Source organism: Miniopterus schreibersii (assembly GCF_964146895.1).
Source record: "Miniopterus schreibersii genome assembly, chromosome: 15".
Taxonomy (NCBI): Eukaryota; Metazoa; Chordata; class Mammalia; order Chiroptera; family Miniopteridae; genus Miniopterus; species Miniopterus schreibersii.
The window spans coordinates 22,490,165-22,509,002 of record NC_138115.1 but is presented as its reverse complement, the minus strand read 5'-3'; the positions used below and the strand labels follow the sequence as shown (position 1 = coordinate 22,509,002).

The 18,838-nt window shown below is 39.4% G+C and overlaps 1 protein-coding gene across 5 annotated transcripts in view; it reads left to right on the top strand.

Annotated features, from left to right (window-relative positions):
• The window catches only part of TAMM41 (TAM41 mitochondrial translocator assembly and maintenance homolog), a 39,806-nt gene that overhangs the window by 9,894 nt on the left and 11,074 nt on the right, over window positions 1–18,838 (top strand). For 3 of the 5 annotated variants that reach the window (XM_081159667.1, XM_081159670.1, XM_081159668.1), the window contains 3 exons: window positions 3,194–3,344; window positions 14,059–14,204; window positions 18,554–18,719. In XM_081159667.1, coding sequence (XP_081015793.1) covers window positions 3,194–3,344; window positions 14,059–14,204; window positions 18,554–18,719 — 463 coding nt within the window. Of the gene's footprint in view, window positions 1–655; window positions 744–3,193; window positions 3,345–14,058; window positions 14,205–18,553; window positions 18,720–18,838 lie in introns of those variants that run through there. The other 2 variants (XM_081159671.1, XM_081159669.1) reach the window with 2 other exon arrangements.

The window sequence follows — 18,838 nt, the reverse complement described above, 5'->3', positions numbered from 1 at the left end:
CTAGCCTTTGAAATGCAAAGATTGAGCTGTTCATTTACTTATTTAACAGACAACTAAGTTTCTTCTCTCTGTATGCCAAAGAAATTTTTTTTTAAAAGCACCACACTCTTATCTTGGAAGAGTTCGTAGTCTAACAGGTAATAAATAAGGTTTCATCCAGCTAGAATGTTCAGTGTTTCTTTTTGGCCCTCAAGCAGTGACCGTTTAGAAAAATTAGCCTTTCTGGCCATTTGGAATGGAAAACTTCCATGGGAAGGGTCATTTGGTTAGTGGTTGGGCATTTGAACACTAGGTAGGGCTGTGTTCTTTGTGACTATAACTTCACCGTTTGCAATTCAAGTACTGTCTCCATGTGACTGTATTATAGAGGAGAGACCACATGTGACTTTCCCTTTTTTTCTATCTTGAAAGATACTCACAAATCTCTCGAGTTGGGCTTTTGAAAGTCCCTTCAAGTGTTGCCCCTTCCTCTCTTCAGTGAAGATTTTCTCCTTGGCAGTAGTGCTAATGCTATCTATGCGGTTCAGATGGGGGCATTTCCAGTAAGATACAAACAGCTATTCACAAGTCTGAGGGCTTTCTTTTTTTCCCAGGCCTCTCTGGCAGTGTCCCAGGAGTTCACTGGCTTTTCATTCTGAACAACAAATAACAGTGCTGCTGAGACAAGTTCCTAGTTCACCTTACACTGGAGAACCAGATCAGCACAGTAGCAGAGTCTTCTGAATTGACATTTTTTCCTTTGAGTAAGGATGCTTTTATTTACACTCTCTTAACCTTAACTAGCAAACAGACTGCTTTTTCATAACCTAGGTAGAACAACTTTCTTAGAGAATAAGTGGTATCACATTGAGTAGGAAAATTTCCTCAAACTCACTCTTCTTTGAACTTTGATTTGTTAGCATCTCAGAGCAGCTTCTGTTTCCTTGGAGTTCCTGTAAAAGCTACCAAAAAAGAGGGTGAAGAATGATTGCGCAGGACCTGGTGAAGGAGGAGGAAGAATAGAATTTGGAAGGGAGGCTCTGCAGAGTTTTGGACCTAGGTCCTCACTCACTGTGCCACTGCTTGTCATGGGGAAAGCTTTTACACGGGGCCTCAGTCGCCATGAGTAAGATGAGGTTACCTTCCTACATTCGTGATTCTATATGGAGTACAAAGTTTGGGAAAGTTATTCACGAAATAAACATAGGAGTTCTTAGTAGAACCTTAACATTTGTTTTAATCATCTTTAAAAAAAAGGAGTCAACCAGAGCAGATCCCTAGCTGAAGGCATGAGAATAATTCGAAATATTTAGAGCTGGGTTTGCCAGGCGCAAGGGCGTTACCCTCATTTTGCCTTCAACTCATTTTGCAACCTTGGGCAAGCCCTGCTACTGGGCTGCTCCGTGGTTTTACTTTCTGCAGGTGATTACAATAATAGTAAACTCACCCAGGTGCTGAAAGGCTTAATTAAGGGCTGTTAAGTCCTTGTAATTACAAGGGAGGAGGCGGCAGTACTGAATAAAGTGGCTCACCTAACTAACAGACGAGAGGCTTTTGTTGTAAGTATTCCCTTAGAAAAAAAGTAGGAACAAAAGGTAAAAGGTAGAATTTAGGTTTTTAAGCCTGATTTCTAAAATATCTTATATCTTATGATATTGCCTTTTACAATTAATTTTTTAAAACTAACTATACCTTGAGATATACATTAGTCTCTTTCCTTGCTGTCTAATAAAATTTAACTTGGAGCTTCTTATATGTATGTGTCTTTTATGTACCATCTTCATTTTGTCAGAAGTTATCTCTTCTTGACAAATAAAAGGCAACTTAAGCCCTGTTTTCTAGAATAGGAGGAAAATTTGGTGCCAGCAGTAAATGGTTTAGAGATGGTGGATACATTTGAGATATGTAGAGTTCTTATTAGGGACTTCTAGACCCTTTCTTAGATAATCAATCAGAAGGAGCGTGATGGTTTTAAATAATTATGGCAGGAGTATAAATTGACACAACTCCAAAGAGCAATTTGGCAAGTTTACTCCTAAGTAAATACCTTAGAGCAGTGGTACTCAAAGTGTGGTCCCTGGACCAGCACCAGCAACATTACTTGGGAACTTGTTAGAAACGTATGTTTTTCAGGCGTCATCTAGGCCTACTGAATCAAAAACTCTGGAGGATGGGCCTAATAATGTGTGTTTCAATAAGCCCTTTAGGTGATTCTGATGCTTGTAAAAAGTAAGAACCTCTGGCCCAGAGAAACTCTTGCAGTATGCACCAAGAAACACAGAAGGAAGCTCACTTCAGCTAAGGGTTCATATGTAATATCTCATTTAATCTTCCCAACAACCTTAAGAGCTTGATTCTGTTATTAACTCCATTTTACTGATAAGGAATTATGCCCATAGCCACAGAGCTATTAAGAGATGGAGCTGGGACTTGAACACATTCTCTTAACTTCAATGCAGTCTTTAAAACCTAGAATCTCAGAACAGACTAGAGCAATTTATGTTTTCATGAATTTGGGGAAAGTCAAAGACAGCAGCTTCTGCTGTGTATTCAGGAGAAACAAATGTTTTATTGATCAAGGCATTTACTAGTACAATGGGCACCTTACATTTATTATCTCAGTCAGTCTTTGTAATAATTCTTCGATGCATGTTCCCATTTTATAGATGAGAAGTTAAGTAATTTGCCCAGATTCACACAGCTAATAAATACCTGAACATGAGCCCATACCTGTACCCAAAAGCCATGTTCTTTATATCGTAGCTAATTTTCTTTCCTTTTTCCTTAGTCAAGGTCAAAATCAGTTCAAAATAGAGTGTGAACTACTCAGATTATGTATGGATAACAGAAGAGTTGAGTTCTAAATAAAGAAGTAAAACTTTGCCTTTGTCCACTATAAAATTAAGTGAAGATCAATGAGATTGTAAAATAAATATTAAGTTTCCCAAAGGACATTTATTCCATTTCTACTGACTTCTTTTTCAAACCTTTTGGGTGTGTTGTTTTTTTTTCCTGTGTCATGATTTCTCTGAATTTGGCACAAAACAGGAGATTCTGGGATTGCTTATTAGAATAATAATTATTTCGTATCAACTGGCCTACTATTCCAAGATCTTTAGGGCTAAGTTTGGTATAGTTCCATTGCACATGTAAACCCCTTAGCTTGAGCAATACCCTTCTGGAATTTTTCTTCTGAATGTTCTGCTTTTTTCAGGTGAAAATCATAGCAATGAATGAGAATGTCCTTCTTAGGTCAGCCCTAGATAAAAACCTGAAGAGTGCTGTGACTGCTGCTTTCCTCATGCTTCCAGAAAGCTTTTCTGAAGAAGACCTCTTTATAGAGATTGCCGGACTCTCCTATTCAGGTTAGTAGGTTTAGTACCCATATTTTGATTTGTTTGAAGACCGTGCAAATACCCCACTTCCCACTCTACACTGGAGCTGCAGCGACCTTAGTCCAGAATCCCATTATTTCCTCTGTAGTTTAATACAAAAATCCAGTAATTTGCCTCCTTGCCTCCCAAGTCTCTTCCTTTCCCCATCTGTAAATAAATTACCCCAGGGTATGCTTTTTGTTGTTGTTATTGTTAATTTTTATTTTGAAACAATTTCAAACTGACAGAAAAGTTCCAATAATAATACAGAAATCCTATGTACTCTCTCCCTAGATTTACCAATTTTAACATTTCACCACATTTGTTTTATCATTCTCTCTGTATCAGGGGGTTTCAAACTTGAGTCTGCAATCCCCTGGAGGGCTTGTTAAAATAGACTACTGGGCCCACTCCCAGACAGCTGATTTAGGTCTGGGGTGGGGCCCAAGAATTTGTATTTCCAGCAAGTTCCTGGGTAATGCTGATGCTCCTTCAGGGATCCCACTTTGAGAACCACTGCTCTCGCTCTATATGTAAACACTGTATTATGGTTTTGGGTTTTTTTCTGAATTATTTGAGAGTAGTCCACATATCATGTTCCCTTCAGGCCAAACACTTCAATATGTGTTTCCAAAGAACAAGGGCATTCTCTTACATAACCAGTATAGTTTTCAAGTTCAGGAAATTTAACACTGATTCGTTACTTTTATTGAATTGACAAATCCATATTCCAAGTGTTGTCAGTTGTCCCAATAATGTCCTTTATAGTATTTTTTTCCCTCCAGAACATGACCCAGTCAAGAATCATATAGTGTATTGAGATGTCATATCTCTTATATCTTTTAATCTGGAATACTTCCTAGACTTTGTTTTGTCTTATATGACATTCACATTTTTGAAGTCTGCACACCAGTGATGTTTGTGCCCTGAAAAGCAGTGTTTTCTCACTTCTGAACAATTTATGGGGAGACATTTGATGATCATGCAGATATCCTGCTTCTTTTTTTTAAATATATCTTTATTGATTTCAGAGAGAGGAAATGAGAGTGAGAGAGAGAGATAGAAACATCACTGATGAGAGAGTCATTGATCAAGGCCGCAACCAGGCACGTGCCCTGACTGGGAATCGAACCCCGATCGCTTGGATCCCAGGTTGACACTCAACCACTGAGCCACACCCAGCCGGGCCAGATATCCTGCTTCTTATCAAATTTTCCCTCCCAGGTTGAGCACCATTGATGATTCTTGCTCAAACCCATCTTATTACTATGTTGGTTACAAAGTGGTAGCTTCCAAATCCACCTCTTCCTCCACATTAAGGAAAAGTTTTCCTCTCTTCCCCATGTGTTTATTTATCTAAATATTAGCTTTCTTTCCCCTTTCCCTTAACCAGTTGTGTTTCTCAGAGATGTCAGGGGCTCCCTCAGAGGGCAAGAGGAAAGCTGAGAGGAGCAAGCCCTGGCACCTCACCCTACTATGACCAGAGGAGTGTCATACAGATCTGCTTAGTGTGTTAAGGAGCTTTATAAAATTTTATTTACAAAAAAGTCATCTTCCACTTAAAAAATAGTTTGTAAACCACTATCTTAAGTAAATATCCTCTCTTCCAGCTTTTAAGTATGAGTCAAAAAAACTATGCTCAAAATATTGCAAAAGCAGTTTGTTCATTTTCTGAATCCCTGTACAGATAAGATTTCATGGAAATGTACTGCTTAGAGAGACCTAAAAGGTCCCGTTCTTCAGTGTCTTTTCCAAAATGTGTCTGGCATGACCAGAGCTATAACTGTAACACCAGGAGAAAGGAAGTGAAATAACCTCAGTCTTCAGTTGCTTACAGCTTCAGGTGGCAGCATCCCTGCTGTTCAACAAAAGGTGTAGGGAGGGGCAGAGAGAGGTGTGGCTCTGTACCTGGAAGAACGGGTTTATATGCAACATGTGGGAAAGGGGTCATTTTGTTAAGATAATTCCCTCAGCTTGCTCCCTGTGAGAAAAGTGGACCAGAAGTCTTTTATTGACTTATGGAAGAAAATGCAGAACCATTCTCTACTTTGCCCACACCACAACCACTCTTCCATTTTTTCCCATGTCATCAACATCAGCATAGTGTTAGGCACCTTCTAGGAGTTTTCTATAAATTCTGAACATTCGCCAAAGAACTTTGTCAAATACCATAACTGCTTTCCCCTATGAGCAGACTTCAAATTAGCATTTAGGCTGCTATTAATCTGTAGCTGAATTTTGCTTTGACTCCTGGAAGAATCAAGTTTTATACTCCTGGTTCCTCCTGTGCTCTGAGACATTTGCAAGTTGTTCAGTAAGTACTTTCTGACTCATAACAGTACCATCCTCTGTTTTGTTTCTTTTATAATAGTTATCTGCTGGATAGCAGCACTGTACCAGACACAGAGGTAGGTCGGTAGGTGGGTAAAGAGATAGATAATTTATTCCACCATTGAATCCTCACACAATAGCGCTGGGTTTTTTTTGACAAATGTTTATCCTTCCATGTGCCACACACTGTACTAGGCCCTAGATATACTCTAGTGAGCATGACATGAGTGAAATATTTCATGGATTTTATGCTCTTTTACAGAGAGACAGACAATAAAGAAGCAATAAAGTAATTTCAGATAGTATTAAATGCAATGAAAAGAAAATAAATCAGGTTGAGGGTAGGGCCGTCTTCACAATGGAGAGTCAGGGAAGGCCCTTTGACTGGTAAAGTCTAAGCTGAGATCTAAATAGTGATAAAAGGCAGCCCTGGGCTCTTGGGAGAAAGGCAGTCAGAGAAAGGGAGTTGCTTCCCAAGAGCCAGATTTCAAATCCTGGTGTGTCTGACTCCAGCTGTCTCAGCCTCTAGTCACTCCCATTTCTCATCTAGTCTCCTCTTGTTTTCTTGCCATTATATTATTTATTGCTTAACCCAGATTTGGATCTGAGAATTTGGCCAAATATCCTACATTACTCATTACTGCAAAACTTAGGACACAATACTTGGCACATCCTCTCCAGAGGGAGCTGGTTACAACACTGCAGTTTCTAGCTTATGAATGAGACATTTTCCAAAAAGTCTTTTATAAGCCAGTTGTTTAGAACTGGGAACATACTTTCCCATTGAAACAACATTATATATGATGGTTGTTCGTAAGCAAGGACACAGTATAATTAATGGTTACCTAGCCTATGATATGCTTGAATTAGACTAGAATAGTGAGGATAGGGAAGGATCTAGGCCCTGCAGGTAGATATCTTTCATAGGTATGGGACTTGCCACAGGCGATGTGTTGAAAGGCAAGCTTTTCCTCCTGCCTTTCCTAGGCTTCTCAGAACCCCTGGAACCGATCAGATTCTATCCCTTTGGCACAACACCCAAAAACCTCCCAAGCTCTCAGAATATTCCAGACTTTAAATTACCTATCAATCTCATTTTATTTACAACTTTGACCTTTGTTTTTCACCTGTTTCCAGTTGGGAGATAACATGTTGTCCCTAACTTGTGAAGTACAGCATTTCTCCCTGGAGGGGGTAGAGGGGTGGGGGGAACAGAAAAAAACAGTGTTTCTCCATGTTATTGGACAAGTTCCTGCTGGTAATTACTGGCAAGGCAAGATCTATCAGTGTTACTAGTTGTAATAATAGCCCTTACATTTAACATAGTATTTAAGGATCGCTTTGACGGCCCTGGGGTCAGTATTTATGGCATTATTTTTGTAAATGATGGTGAGAAAGGAGTAGGTGGAAGATGAGAGCCTGCAAAATTGGGGAGGAGAAAGCTTTCTAATCCTTCAGTTATTCTTAGAAGTCAGCATTTAAGTGACTAGAAAAGGAAAACCAAATAAACTTTAAAGTTCACCTTGAACTTTCTTATGTAAATACAAACTATTAAAATGACTAATTTTAGGTAATGATCCTGGTTTAACATTTATCAAGTGAGTCAGCACTTCATACCTTATAAAGAATTGGAGATAGTTTTTGCTCTAAGGAACTTCACATTAATCAGCATATGCAGTCAGAGTGAGTCAGTGGTAGACTTACAAAATAACACGTGACAAAGGAAAGGGGTGGTATGAAAGAGCATGGCTTGTTTAGGGAAGGAGTAGATTGATGTGACCAAAATCCAAGCTTATGACAGGAGTAAATAGCACTTATTATTTTGTGCCAGGAATGTCTCTCAGTACTTTGGAGTTAGTAACTAGTTTAAACTTCACAACAGCCCTTTGATTTGGGAGCTGTACTCCAGCCACATTTTACAGAAAATTGAGTCCCAGATCTGTCCCAGGTCAGTTGTCTGGTAAGTTAGTAGGTGTTGGAGCTGAACTTTTATCCCACACTCTAACCGTTTAACTTCACTGCTTCTCTCGTATTTTGGAGAAGAGGTTAGACCCAGGCCAGGTTGGGCAGGGCATTGAATACAGAGTGAAAAAATAAAGGAATTTGACAAGCTGTACACAACTAGGAGCCACAGAAGTTTTCAGGCATAGCAAGATAGTCTGAGATTTGTTGTTATAAAAAGATCATTTTGCTAGCACTGTGCAGGAGGGAGAAACTAAAAACAAGGAAAAGTTTATTCATTCAGTAAATAATTACAAGAGTCTCCTATGCCAAGCACTCTTCTAAGCTCTGGAGATAAAGGAAGTAAAGAAGGCAGGCACAATCCCTGCCCTCGAGGGGCTTTCATTCCAGATAAAAAGTCAGACAGCAAACAGTGGCAGCACTAGTGTAGGGGAAGAAGATGGAGGTCACTCTAGGAGGTGACATTTGAAGTGAGCCCCAACAGGTGAGGACCATGAGGAGAGCCCCAATGAGAGCTGTTCAGGCAGAGAGGAGCCTGCTGGGAGTATAGTTAGGACAGTGTCCATGTTCGGTCACCCTTGTGTCCTCAGTCCCTGGAACACTGTGTGGCACATAGTAGGCACTCTGTACATACTTGTTGGATGGACAGGGAGACCAACAACTGTGAATGATGATGAGAGCTTAAATGAGAGCGGTGCCTCAGTGAAGTGAGCAACTTAACATGAAAATAATCAACATTAAACCCTTAATTACTTAATTTAAGTGTCCCATTTTGAACCTTGCTTTGTATCTTTTTTTTAAAATTTTTTTCTAATCTTTATTGTTGAAAGTATTACAGATGTCCCCGTTTCCCCATTGACTCCCTTCACCCCACTCCCGCCCCCTCCCCAGACCTCCTGCCCCTCCACGTCCATCCTCTCATTACTGTTAGTCCATGGGCTATGCGTATATGCGTGTAAGTTCTTAGGTTAATCTCTTCTAGCCCCCTCCCTTCCCTCTGGAATACATCAGCCTATCGCATGCTTCAATGTCTCTGGCTTTTTTTTTAAACATATTAATTCATTTCAGCCTTAGTGAAATGTTTAAAGCTGGGGTTCTGGAGTCAGATGCCTGAGTTCAGATCTTAATTAACTTTCCATCTTTGGGCAAATTTCTTATTTCCTTATGGCTCAGTTTCTTCATCTCTAAAGAAGGTTTTCATATAGATTAAATTAAATGATATAAAGTGCTTAGCACAATACCTGACACATAGTAAATGCTCAGTAAATGTTAGCCGTTATTATTTGTTTGCCTGTGTTACACAGCCGCTTGATGTAATAGACAACAGAAAGGTTAAGTACTATATTCAGACATGAGTCCGAATATTAGCTTTGTAGAAGTGCTTGAACCTTTCTGAGACCCACTTTTCTTATTTGTAAAATGGAAATAACTATCCCATAAAAAGGTTTTCAGTGAGATAGTATGTATAAAATCCTGCAGTATCGTGATACCCCATTGATAGTTGGTGCTCAGAAAATGATTACTGTTATTATTTATTATTATTAAGTCTTATTGCTGCCTACATAGGTTTTCCCAAGTTGGGACACCATGTTTTGCTCATTCAGTGATTGACGGGCACTCAGGTTGACTCCATTTCTTGGACATGTTCTCCAAATGGAATTATGTAATAAGAATTACAAAACTTGTTACATGTTGATAAACAATGTCTGTCAGAATTAGCAGAATACTGAGGTCAGGTAGATTCTTTTGGCCCTTTTCTGTCCTTAGGAATGAAAAACACCTTCAAGCACTCTTGTGTAAGAGAGAGAATGGGTCTCTTTCAATGACAAATTGTCTGAACACAGGCTCAGTTACTTCTAGGAATGAAACAAAGCAGTGAAGAAGTTTAGTTTCCAGTTGAATGATTCTTGGAGGAAAAAAATGAGAAATGGGTGCCAGCACTCTCAAGTGTGAGTAAACATCCCCATTTCTGGATCCTGGTAAAAGTCAGTAAAGAAACTTTTTTTTTGGGGTGAGAGCTATTAAGATTTATTCCATGATAGTCACACTGTCTGAAAGCTTGCAAGCAGTGTCATTTGATGGCTTGCATATTGGAGACTGGGGATTTCAGTAATTCGGAAGCATATTTCTCTATGTTTAGCAAGCTTGAGCTTTTACTGAAGCCTCAGTAGGAACCCTTTGCACTTGTCACTTGTTAATTTCTGAGAATGCAGCACTCTTGAAGGGATATTAATTGTCAATAATATCTAACTTTTATGGATACTTGCTGTTTTTCAGATATTGTTATTTTTTAACTTTTTTATTTTATTTTTCACTTACATGTAGCATTTAATATTATTTTATATTAGTTTCAGGTGTACAGCATAGTGTTAGACAATCTGTAGACAGAAAGTAAATTATCTTTGCATAGGGCTGAGAGTGGAAGGGTGGAGGGAGATGGAGAGTGACTGCTAATGGATACAGGGTTTCTTTTAGGGAGGCCAAAATTTCCTAAAATTAGATGGTTGCAAAACTCTAAATATACTAAAAAACATTGAATTGTATACTTTACATTGGGTGAATTATATGGTATATAAATTATATCTCAAAAAATCTGTTAAAAATCATATTTTGCCATATCTACCTCCAGTTTGGGCTACTATTCTTAGACACTACTACCTAAGAAGTTCCCCACTTCTGTAACCTGCACTGAAGCTCTGTCTTCATGTCACTTGCTGCCTTAGGTAGAGTGTCTATCTTTATATCTCCAATGTCTAGCACAGCTCCTCATACTTAGTAACCACCCAAATATTTATTAAACTGAAATGACAGCAGTATTGCAGTTTAAGAGGGGGAAAGCCAGTCATTATCTTCAAAGACTCGGCCTCCTCTACCCCCTATCCTTTGTCCATCATGTATATACATATATACACATACACATCATATATGTACATATATACACATACATGTGTATGTGTGTATACATATATAACAACAATATTTGCTTTGCTGTTTACAAAGAATTTTCGAGAGCATTAACTCATTTAATCTAAAAGCAACCTTGTGAGGTTAGTATGATTGTTACAGCCATTATACAGAGAAAGAAACTAACTCAGAAAAGTTAATCTCCAGTCACCATGGGACATTGCCAGCCGTGAAAGCCAGGGCCTTTCCACTGTATGTCACAGCCCCTCACTTCCCTACATTCATAATAAGGTCCCTGACCACTGATGGCAGGCCAGCTACAGATGGTTTACAAGGTTTTCAGAGTCAAAGAGAAATTATCCTTTTGGTTACCCATTTTATTGGATTGGCTTGAGCAGTCAAGAGTTAAACCCATCAGTAGAGGCATAAAATAAAAGTCAGCAGTCAGTTTTTCTCAATTTCTGTGTTTTGTTGCAAACATCTGTGGTGGTTAGAAAAATTGATTCTTATGATCAGATGCTGGTTCATGCTGTGCCCATGATTTTATTTATTTTTTTCTGAAGAAATGGATAATAAGCCCATTTTCTTGCTGTTCCCTGTGGCTGAGCTAGTTCTGCTGCACAGCAGTTGGAGAAATTCCATTCAGCCAATATTTATGGATGTGCCTTTAATGTGCCAGGCAGTACACAAGGAGCTGAGGAGGCAGAGATGAGTAAGCCCCAGTCCGTATTCTCAGAAGTCATAGTATTTTCCAGGCCCTTAGTCATGGCATGCAATTTGGATTAGTTTGCTTTTACATTTTGGTGAAATGCAGTGCCTCTCTCAGAAAGTTGCTATCTATAAGAATTTTTTTTGGTTGAATATACAGGAAGAAAAGAAATGACACAAATGTGTAGGACTCAAAAGTGATACAAACTGATCTTTCGCTTCAGAGCCAGCCATGCTAGATTCAGAGTCTGGTGACATTTCATCCCCTCACAGATCAATAGAATTCATTTATAGACTCTAAATAAAAGCATGAGGATTTACACAATTGAAACCCAGCTTCCTCTCCACTCACATTTGCCAAGTCATCACATCTCTGCATTCTGTGAATTTATTTTAAAATGCCAGAAGTAATACGTCAACATTGCAGAAGTGAGGGCAATGGAGGAAAATGACAAAGTAGAGGGTACTAGTCACCTCAAATGTCACTACCCCAAGACTGAAAGGCGGCTGGATCCTGCACCTCAGTCTCCACGTTTGTGAAACTGGGAATGAGACTAAACGAGTAGCGCATGTAAAGCACACACTCCCTCAAAAGCCCACAATAAATGCGTATCTTACTAGAGCAAAACCAAACGTTTGTATATAGTCCCTTTGTCTTGTTTTTCCTGTTTTCTTTTACGAAGTTGTTTTCTTGTACTTCTGTATCCTGTTTCTTATCATTCCCGTCCTGCTCCGTGTGATTACTGTAATTTTTAATAGTTGTACGTTGTTCCGAGGTAGTGTATGGGTGGCTGTCCCATCGTAGCTTATCCATTCCCCTGTTGTTGGACTTTCATTGCTTCAGTATCTCAGTATTATAAACAGTGCTTCAGTGAACAGTTGTGTGTGTAGTATACTCACTTAGCTCCTGGGAAATCTTAGGCGGTGTACTTCATCTCTGTGTCTTTGTCGCCCTGATGCTAAATGGGGTTAGACTGGGATCTACCTGGGAGGATAACTGTGTGGCTTAAATGATGTAATACAGCAAAGCACTTGGAACAGTGCCTGCCACTTACCAGATGCTCAGTAAACTTTACCTCTTAACCTCAGTTTGGGTTTATTTCTTTAGGCTCACTCTCCAGAGATGGGTTTTAGCAGTTTATGATGTCAACAGCAGTCATCCCAGGTTTTAACTATTTACCTCTCTTTCCCTTTAAAATAATAGTGAAAAAACAAGTCCCTCCATATTTGGGCAGCTTGTTATGACCAGAACTCACTTCTGCTCATTGCCCTGAAGAGTCAGATCTCATGTCACAAAGGTTGGGTTCCAGAGGCTATTTGTATGTTTTCCTGAGCTTTTAGCCCCCAGCTGCTTTCCACCAAATTATAGCGTAAGTTGGTCTTAAAAACCAGGCATATTTTATTCCTTGCTGATGTATATACTATTGGGTAGCATTTTATTTTTGCTCTAGGAAAATCTGTTGTGGCACATAATGATTTTGATGATCCTCCTGCCCTCCACCCTCCCAAAGGGTAATCGTTTGTCCTGATTTGCCCAGCTTGTACTTATCCCAGTGGAATTATTCATAGTACCCCCTTCGCCCTCAAAAGTGGCCTAGTTTGGATGATAAATTGTCACCTCGTCCCAGGAGATTCCTCAGCAGCTGGGGGATCTACCTGTACTCACTACCTCACTACTTTCCGAGACAACTTTCTATCTGTCCAACAAAGGCTTCAGCCACGTTGCTTTCACCAAGCTTCACCTGGGAGGTCCTCACATGTGCCCAGCCTTGAATTAATATTAGCCCAATAGGCATTCACTCAAGTTTTCCCATTTTATCACCTCCCCCCCCCCAATATCTTGCTGATAATAATTGTCAGTGTCATAGGCATGCCAGGGCCCTTTAAATTTGTTTTAAAATTTGTTCTTTGTCCTTCAGAATGATTTATTTTGCAGATTAATTCATTCTACAGGCAGATGTACCATTTCTCATTTCTCTCTACTTAAATTTTAAAAATTAGCCCTGGTCAGGTGGCTCAGTTGGTTGGAGAATCGTCCACTACACCAAAAGGTTGTGGGTTCGATTCCTGGTCAGGGCACATACAGGAGGCAATGGATTGATGTTTCTCTCGCACATCGATGTTTTTTTCTCTCTCTCTCTTTCTCTCTGTTCCCCTCCTTCTCTCCCTTCCACTATCTTTAGAAATCAATAGAAAAAATATCCTCAGGTGAGGATTAACAAAATAATAATAATCTGCTTTCAAGTTCATCTTAAAATGTAAACAAGATACTAGGACTTTTAACTCTAGCTGCTCTTGCCCTTATCGAGTATAATAAGGTGTTTATATTCATAAAGCTGCTTAAAAGCCCTTGTTGCAAGCACAGCAAACAGGTCCAAGCTGAGTGGGCAGTAACAAGGACATGCCTGAGGTGATACTACACAGAACCCCCATCTCCATGCTTGATCACAGGCAGAGTTTTGTTCACAAGATGAAAGTTTGTAAGTACAGAAGTTTATGCATTGGAAAAACAAAAACAAAATCATCATCAGCTTCTCGATGATGATTACCTTTTGCACTTAGGTAACTATATATTTTAGCTGTCATAAGGACTTTATGATTCGAGAGGCTTTCTTTTTTCCCCAAACAAGTGCCTGCATTCCTTGGGCAGTGTGTTCACGGTTTTAAGGAGGAAAGGGAAATGTTTTGAATGAGGGATGCTGCCGTCTTGAACGAGTGCAGGATCGGAGTGGGGCTGTAGTCCGTAGGTCAGAATGTGGATTATCAGTGGGAAATTTGTTTTTCCGTTTGTTTTAACCAGGCGACTTTCGGATGGTGGTTGGAGAGGATAAGACAAAAGTGTTGAATATTGTAAAGCCCAACATAGCCCACTTCCGTGAGCTGTATGGCAGCATACTACAAGAGAATCCACAAGTGGTGTATAAACTCCAGCAAGGCAGACTGGAGGTAACTGTAGAAAGTAACTTCTACCATTTCTAAGGCTAATATCTGTTTTAAGGGGGAAAGTAAGGGTTAGAGCAATATAACTAGTGTGATAACATATTTTTAAAAGTAAGTTTTATATATAAACATGCTTAAAAAGGTAACAAAATAGATTGGTAATAAGAAGCTACCTTTGGAGAAGGGAACCAGGGCTGATGTGGGAGCGCAGCTTGTCTTCACGGTATATACCTCTTTTGCCGTTTGAAATTCTTACTATGCATATTAATTACCAGTCAAAAACAAGTCAAAATAAACTCTCAGATTACCTTCTTTCTGTCCCCAATTTCATTTGCCTCCCCAGTGGTAACCATCCTGACAGTTTGGCATTTATTCTTCCAGACTTTTTTGCATGCATTTTTTATATATTTGTACCTATACACATATATGATGTGGTTTGGTCTTTTTTGTGTGTTTGGTGTTTTTTTTTTACATAAATGGACTCATGCATATTATTCTGAAGCTTGTTTTTATCCCCCATTTGTTATATTAATTAGTTGTGTGTTTTTTAAAATATATCTTTATTGATTTCAGAGAGAGGAAAGGAGAGGGAGAGAGAGAGGTAGAAACATCAATGATGAGAGAGTCATTGATTGGCTGCCTAGCCCGCTACCAGGGCATGTGCCCTGGCCAGGAATCGAACCCCAATTGCCTGGATCCTAGGTCGACGCTCAACCGCTGAGCCATGCCCGGCCAGGCTAATTAGTTCTTGAAACTCTCCTTTCAATACATTAAGTAAAACTTTCTTTCAAGGTACTTTAAAAATAATATTAAGTATTTGAAAATAAATATTAAAGAACTTTTCCTTGGAGAAAAATAATTTGGATTTAAGATTTTTTTAAACTATAGAAACCTCAGGGTTTTTTTTACATTTTTAGCATAAAGAACACTGTATTTTACCCTTTTATGCTCTTCTTCCAACTAATAATTATTTTAAATGTAAGGAAGGAATAGAGAGTATCATGAAATGCCCAGAATACCCACTGCTCCACTGAGCAGACTTTTCCATGTTTGCTTCAGATTGAGGTTTTCCTGTTTTCAGTTTTTACTTTTCTCAAAGTGATGCATATACATGGTTTAAAAATCAAATGGTACCTCACAGTTTATACGTTAGAGTTCCCTGCTATATACCTTCCTACATCTCAGTGCTACTTCCTAGAAGTCAGCTGCTTTCATCTCAGTAGCTGATTCTTCTGATGTTTACCTCCGTATTTCTAAATAATGATTTGACTGTCATTTCTTGATTTTTAAAATTTTATACTTTATTTTTGCCATCGCCTGTGAAAGATGAGGATATTTTACTGTTATGCCACCCTCATCAACACACACAAGCACAGATTTATTTTAAGGAAGTAGCTCACATGATTGTGGGGAGAGCTGACAGGTTTGAAATTTGCAAGGCAAGTTGGGAAGCAGGAGACCCAGTGTGGCAGTCTTGAGTCTGAGAGAAATCTGGAGACAGAATTCCTTCATCCTCCAGAGGCTTTAGTCTTTTCTCTTAAGGCCTTCAACTTACTAGATGAGGCCCACCCACATTATAGAAGGTAATCTGCTTTACTCAAAGTCTACTGACTTAAATGTTAATTACATCTAAAAAATACCTTTACAGTAACATCTAGATTAATATTTAACCAAGCTACTGGACACCGTAGCCTAGCCAGCTTAATGCATTAAATTAAACATCACACCCTGCATCTTTTAGGTCTACAGGTGACACTAATCTCCATCATATCTCCCAGGATGTTTTTATTTTTTAATTAGTCTTTTGACTAGGGGGTGAGAATGGCAGTTTCAGAGGCTCCCACTTGCCTTTCCACACTATCACAGCTTCAAAATGCCACCTTTGAGTGTGCATTCTAGAACCATTCCTGGTACCAATTGTGTAAGATCAAGACGGAAATGAAGACCTCATTTGATCTTGTGGTGACACTGTGGAGCTAGGTGGCCCTTCTTAGTTGTCCCAACACCTGGCAAAGAGACCAGGCCTTTGTACTCCTGCATTTTCCAGTCATTGGACACAGGCAGTTCACTTTAGCTGAGGACAGTTCTGGGAGGGGCTCTGAGAAGGTGCCAGCTGCCAGTGGATTGAGTACTTTGGCCCTGAAGCCAGGACCTGAGTGATGCAACACAGCATCCACCATCATATAACCATATCTGCCTTTTAAAATATCAGCTTTATTGAGATGTAACACACATACCATAAAATTCAGTGATTTTTTTTAGTATATTCACAGAGTTGTGCAGCCATCACCACAGTCTAATTTTAGAACATTCCCATCACTCCAAAAAGAAATCTCATTCTCATTAGCAGTGCCTAGCTTCTCCTCCCCTCAGGCAACCACTGATCTACTTTCTGCCTCTGTGGATTTGCCTGTTCTAGATACTTTGCTTAAATATAATATGTGGACTTTTCCCATGTCTGCTTTGAAAATGCAGTCTCATTCATTGCTTCTCATCATTTAACTGAATGCTTTCTCTTTCATGTCAGTAAAACATGAAGAATTAAAGAGTAAGGATAATTAGACAGAATTTAACAATTTATTTGAACATGTCAAGTAATATTTTGTCTAAACATGTTTCCAAGCAAAAATTCCAGTACATTCTTTTCTGTGAGAGAAAGCAGTGAAAGAAAGGATGCTTTTTTCTATTTATTTATTTATTTATTAATCCTCACATGAGGATGTTTTTTTCCATTGGTTTTTTAGAGAGTGGAAGGGAAGAAGAGGGAAAGAGAGAGTGATAGAAAGAGAGAAAGAAACACCGATGTGAGAGAGACACATCAACTGGTTGCCTCCCACACGCGCCCCAACTAGGGCAGGGATGGAACGTGCAACCCAGGTACGTGCCCTTGACCAGGAATCAAACCCAAAACCCTTCAGTGCGCAGGCCGATGCTCTAACCACTGAGCAACATTGACCAGGGCACAAATGCTATTTACTAATTCCTTATAGTATTCAAGCCATTTTGACATCTCTAAAATTCCTGAAAGTTTCATAGGTAAAGCCTTATAGAAATACATGATCCTTTTCACTAATCTCAATATTTGGCTCCAAATATGAATGCATAAATGTCATTTCTAGCATATTTTACAGAAAAATCCACTTTTTGGTCATTTAGATCCCACTCTATCTTATTGGCTGTATGATCCTGGCTGTGTTATTCTGTGTCCTTGTGTTTAAAATGGAAGAAGTAGCCCATCCAGCGTGGCTCAGTTGTTGAGCAATGACCTATGATCCAGGAGACTGGTTCGATTACCAGTCATGGCACATGCCCAGGGCTGTGGGCTCGACCCCCAGAAGGGGGTGTGCAGACTCTCATCATTGATGTTTCTATATCTCCCTCTCACTTCCTCTCTCTGAAATCAATAAAAGATATATTTGAAATAATAATAATAAGAATAGAATAAAATAAAATAAAATGAAAGAAGTAGCCCTAGGTGGTTTGGCTCAGTGGTTAGAGTGTCTACCCTCAGACTGAAGGGTCCCATGTTCGGTTCCAGCCAAGGGCATGTACCTCAGTTGCAGACTCGTCCCCAGCCCTGGTCAGGGTATATGCAGGAGTCAACTAGTCACTGTGTCTCTCTCACATCAGTGTTTCTCTCCCCCCACCACCACCCCCACACGCTCTCTGAAAAGCAATGGAAAAAATATCCTCGGGTGAGGATTAAAAAATAAAATGGAAGAAATAATTAGAGTGCCTGGATTTGCTGGGGCCTCAGTGACTGTTAGTTGCAGCCTTACTTCCTTTAACTGTTGGATTTAAGGCAAATAGAAATTTTAAAACTGAAAATCAGAAATCGATCCTTGGAAGAGGCATTTGTTCTTTTCTCTGTAAAAATGGAATATTATAGGTAAAGAATTGGTTTTTATGAAGGAACTTGGAATCCTGAACACTTATGCATTTAGTTTCAGAAAGGAGACTGTCTCCTTAGCATGCCTGAACACTTATGCATTTAGTTTCAGAAAGGAGACTGTCTCCTTAGCATGCCGTCTAGGATAGCATATGGGTTCATATATGTTTGTGTGATTTTAAAGAGAAGTCATGGGGCCCTGGCCAGGTGGCTCAGTCAGTTGGAGCATCATCCTGGACACGAAAAGGTTGTGGGTTCAATTCCCAGTCAGGGCATGTATGGGAGGCAACCCATTGATGTTTCTCTCTCACATCCTTGTTTCTTTCTTTCTTCCTTTCTCCCTCTAAACATATCCTCGGGTAAGGGCTAAAAAAATAAAATAAATAAAGAGGAACCACAGGCCTTTGAATATTTATGGAATTCAAAGTACTTTCCATCAACCTCATCTTTTTTTTTAATTCCTTAGATAGATAAAAGCCCAGAAGGACAATTCACGCAGCTAATGACATTACCCAAAACCTTACAGCAACAAATAAATCGTATTATGGACCCTCCTGGAAAGAACAGAGATGTGGAAGAAACTTTTTTACAACTTGCTCATGACCCTGACTGCGGAGATGTGGTACGACTAGGTATGTTCATGAATTTGACACTGAGAAAGTGCTGGCTGTGGTTTGTGACTGTGATGTATTCTTTATTCTTTCTTACCTGGTGAGATCAAGAGATAGATTGCTTCTAGAAAGAAGAAAGC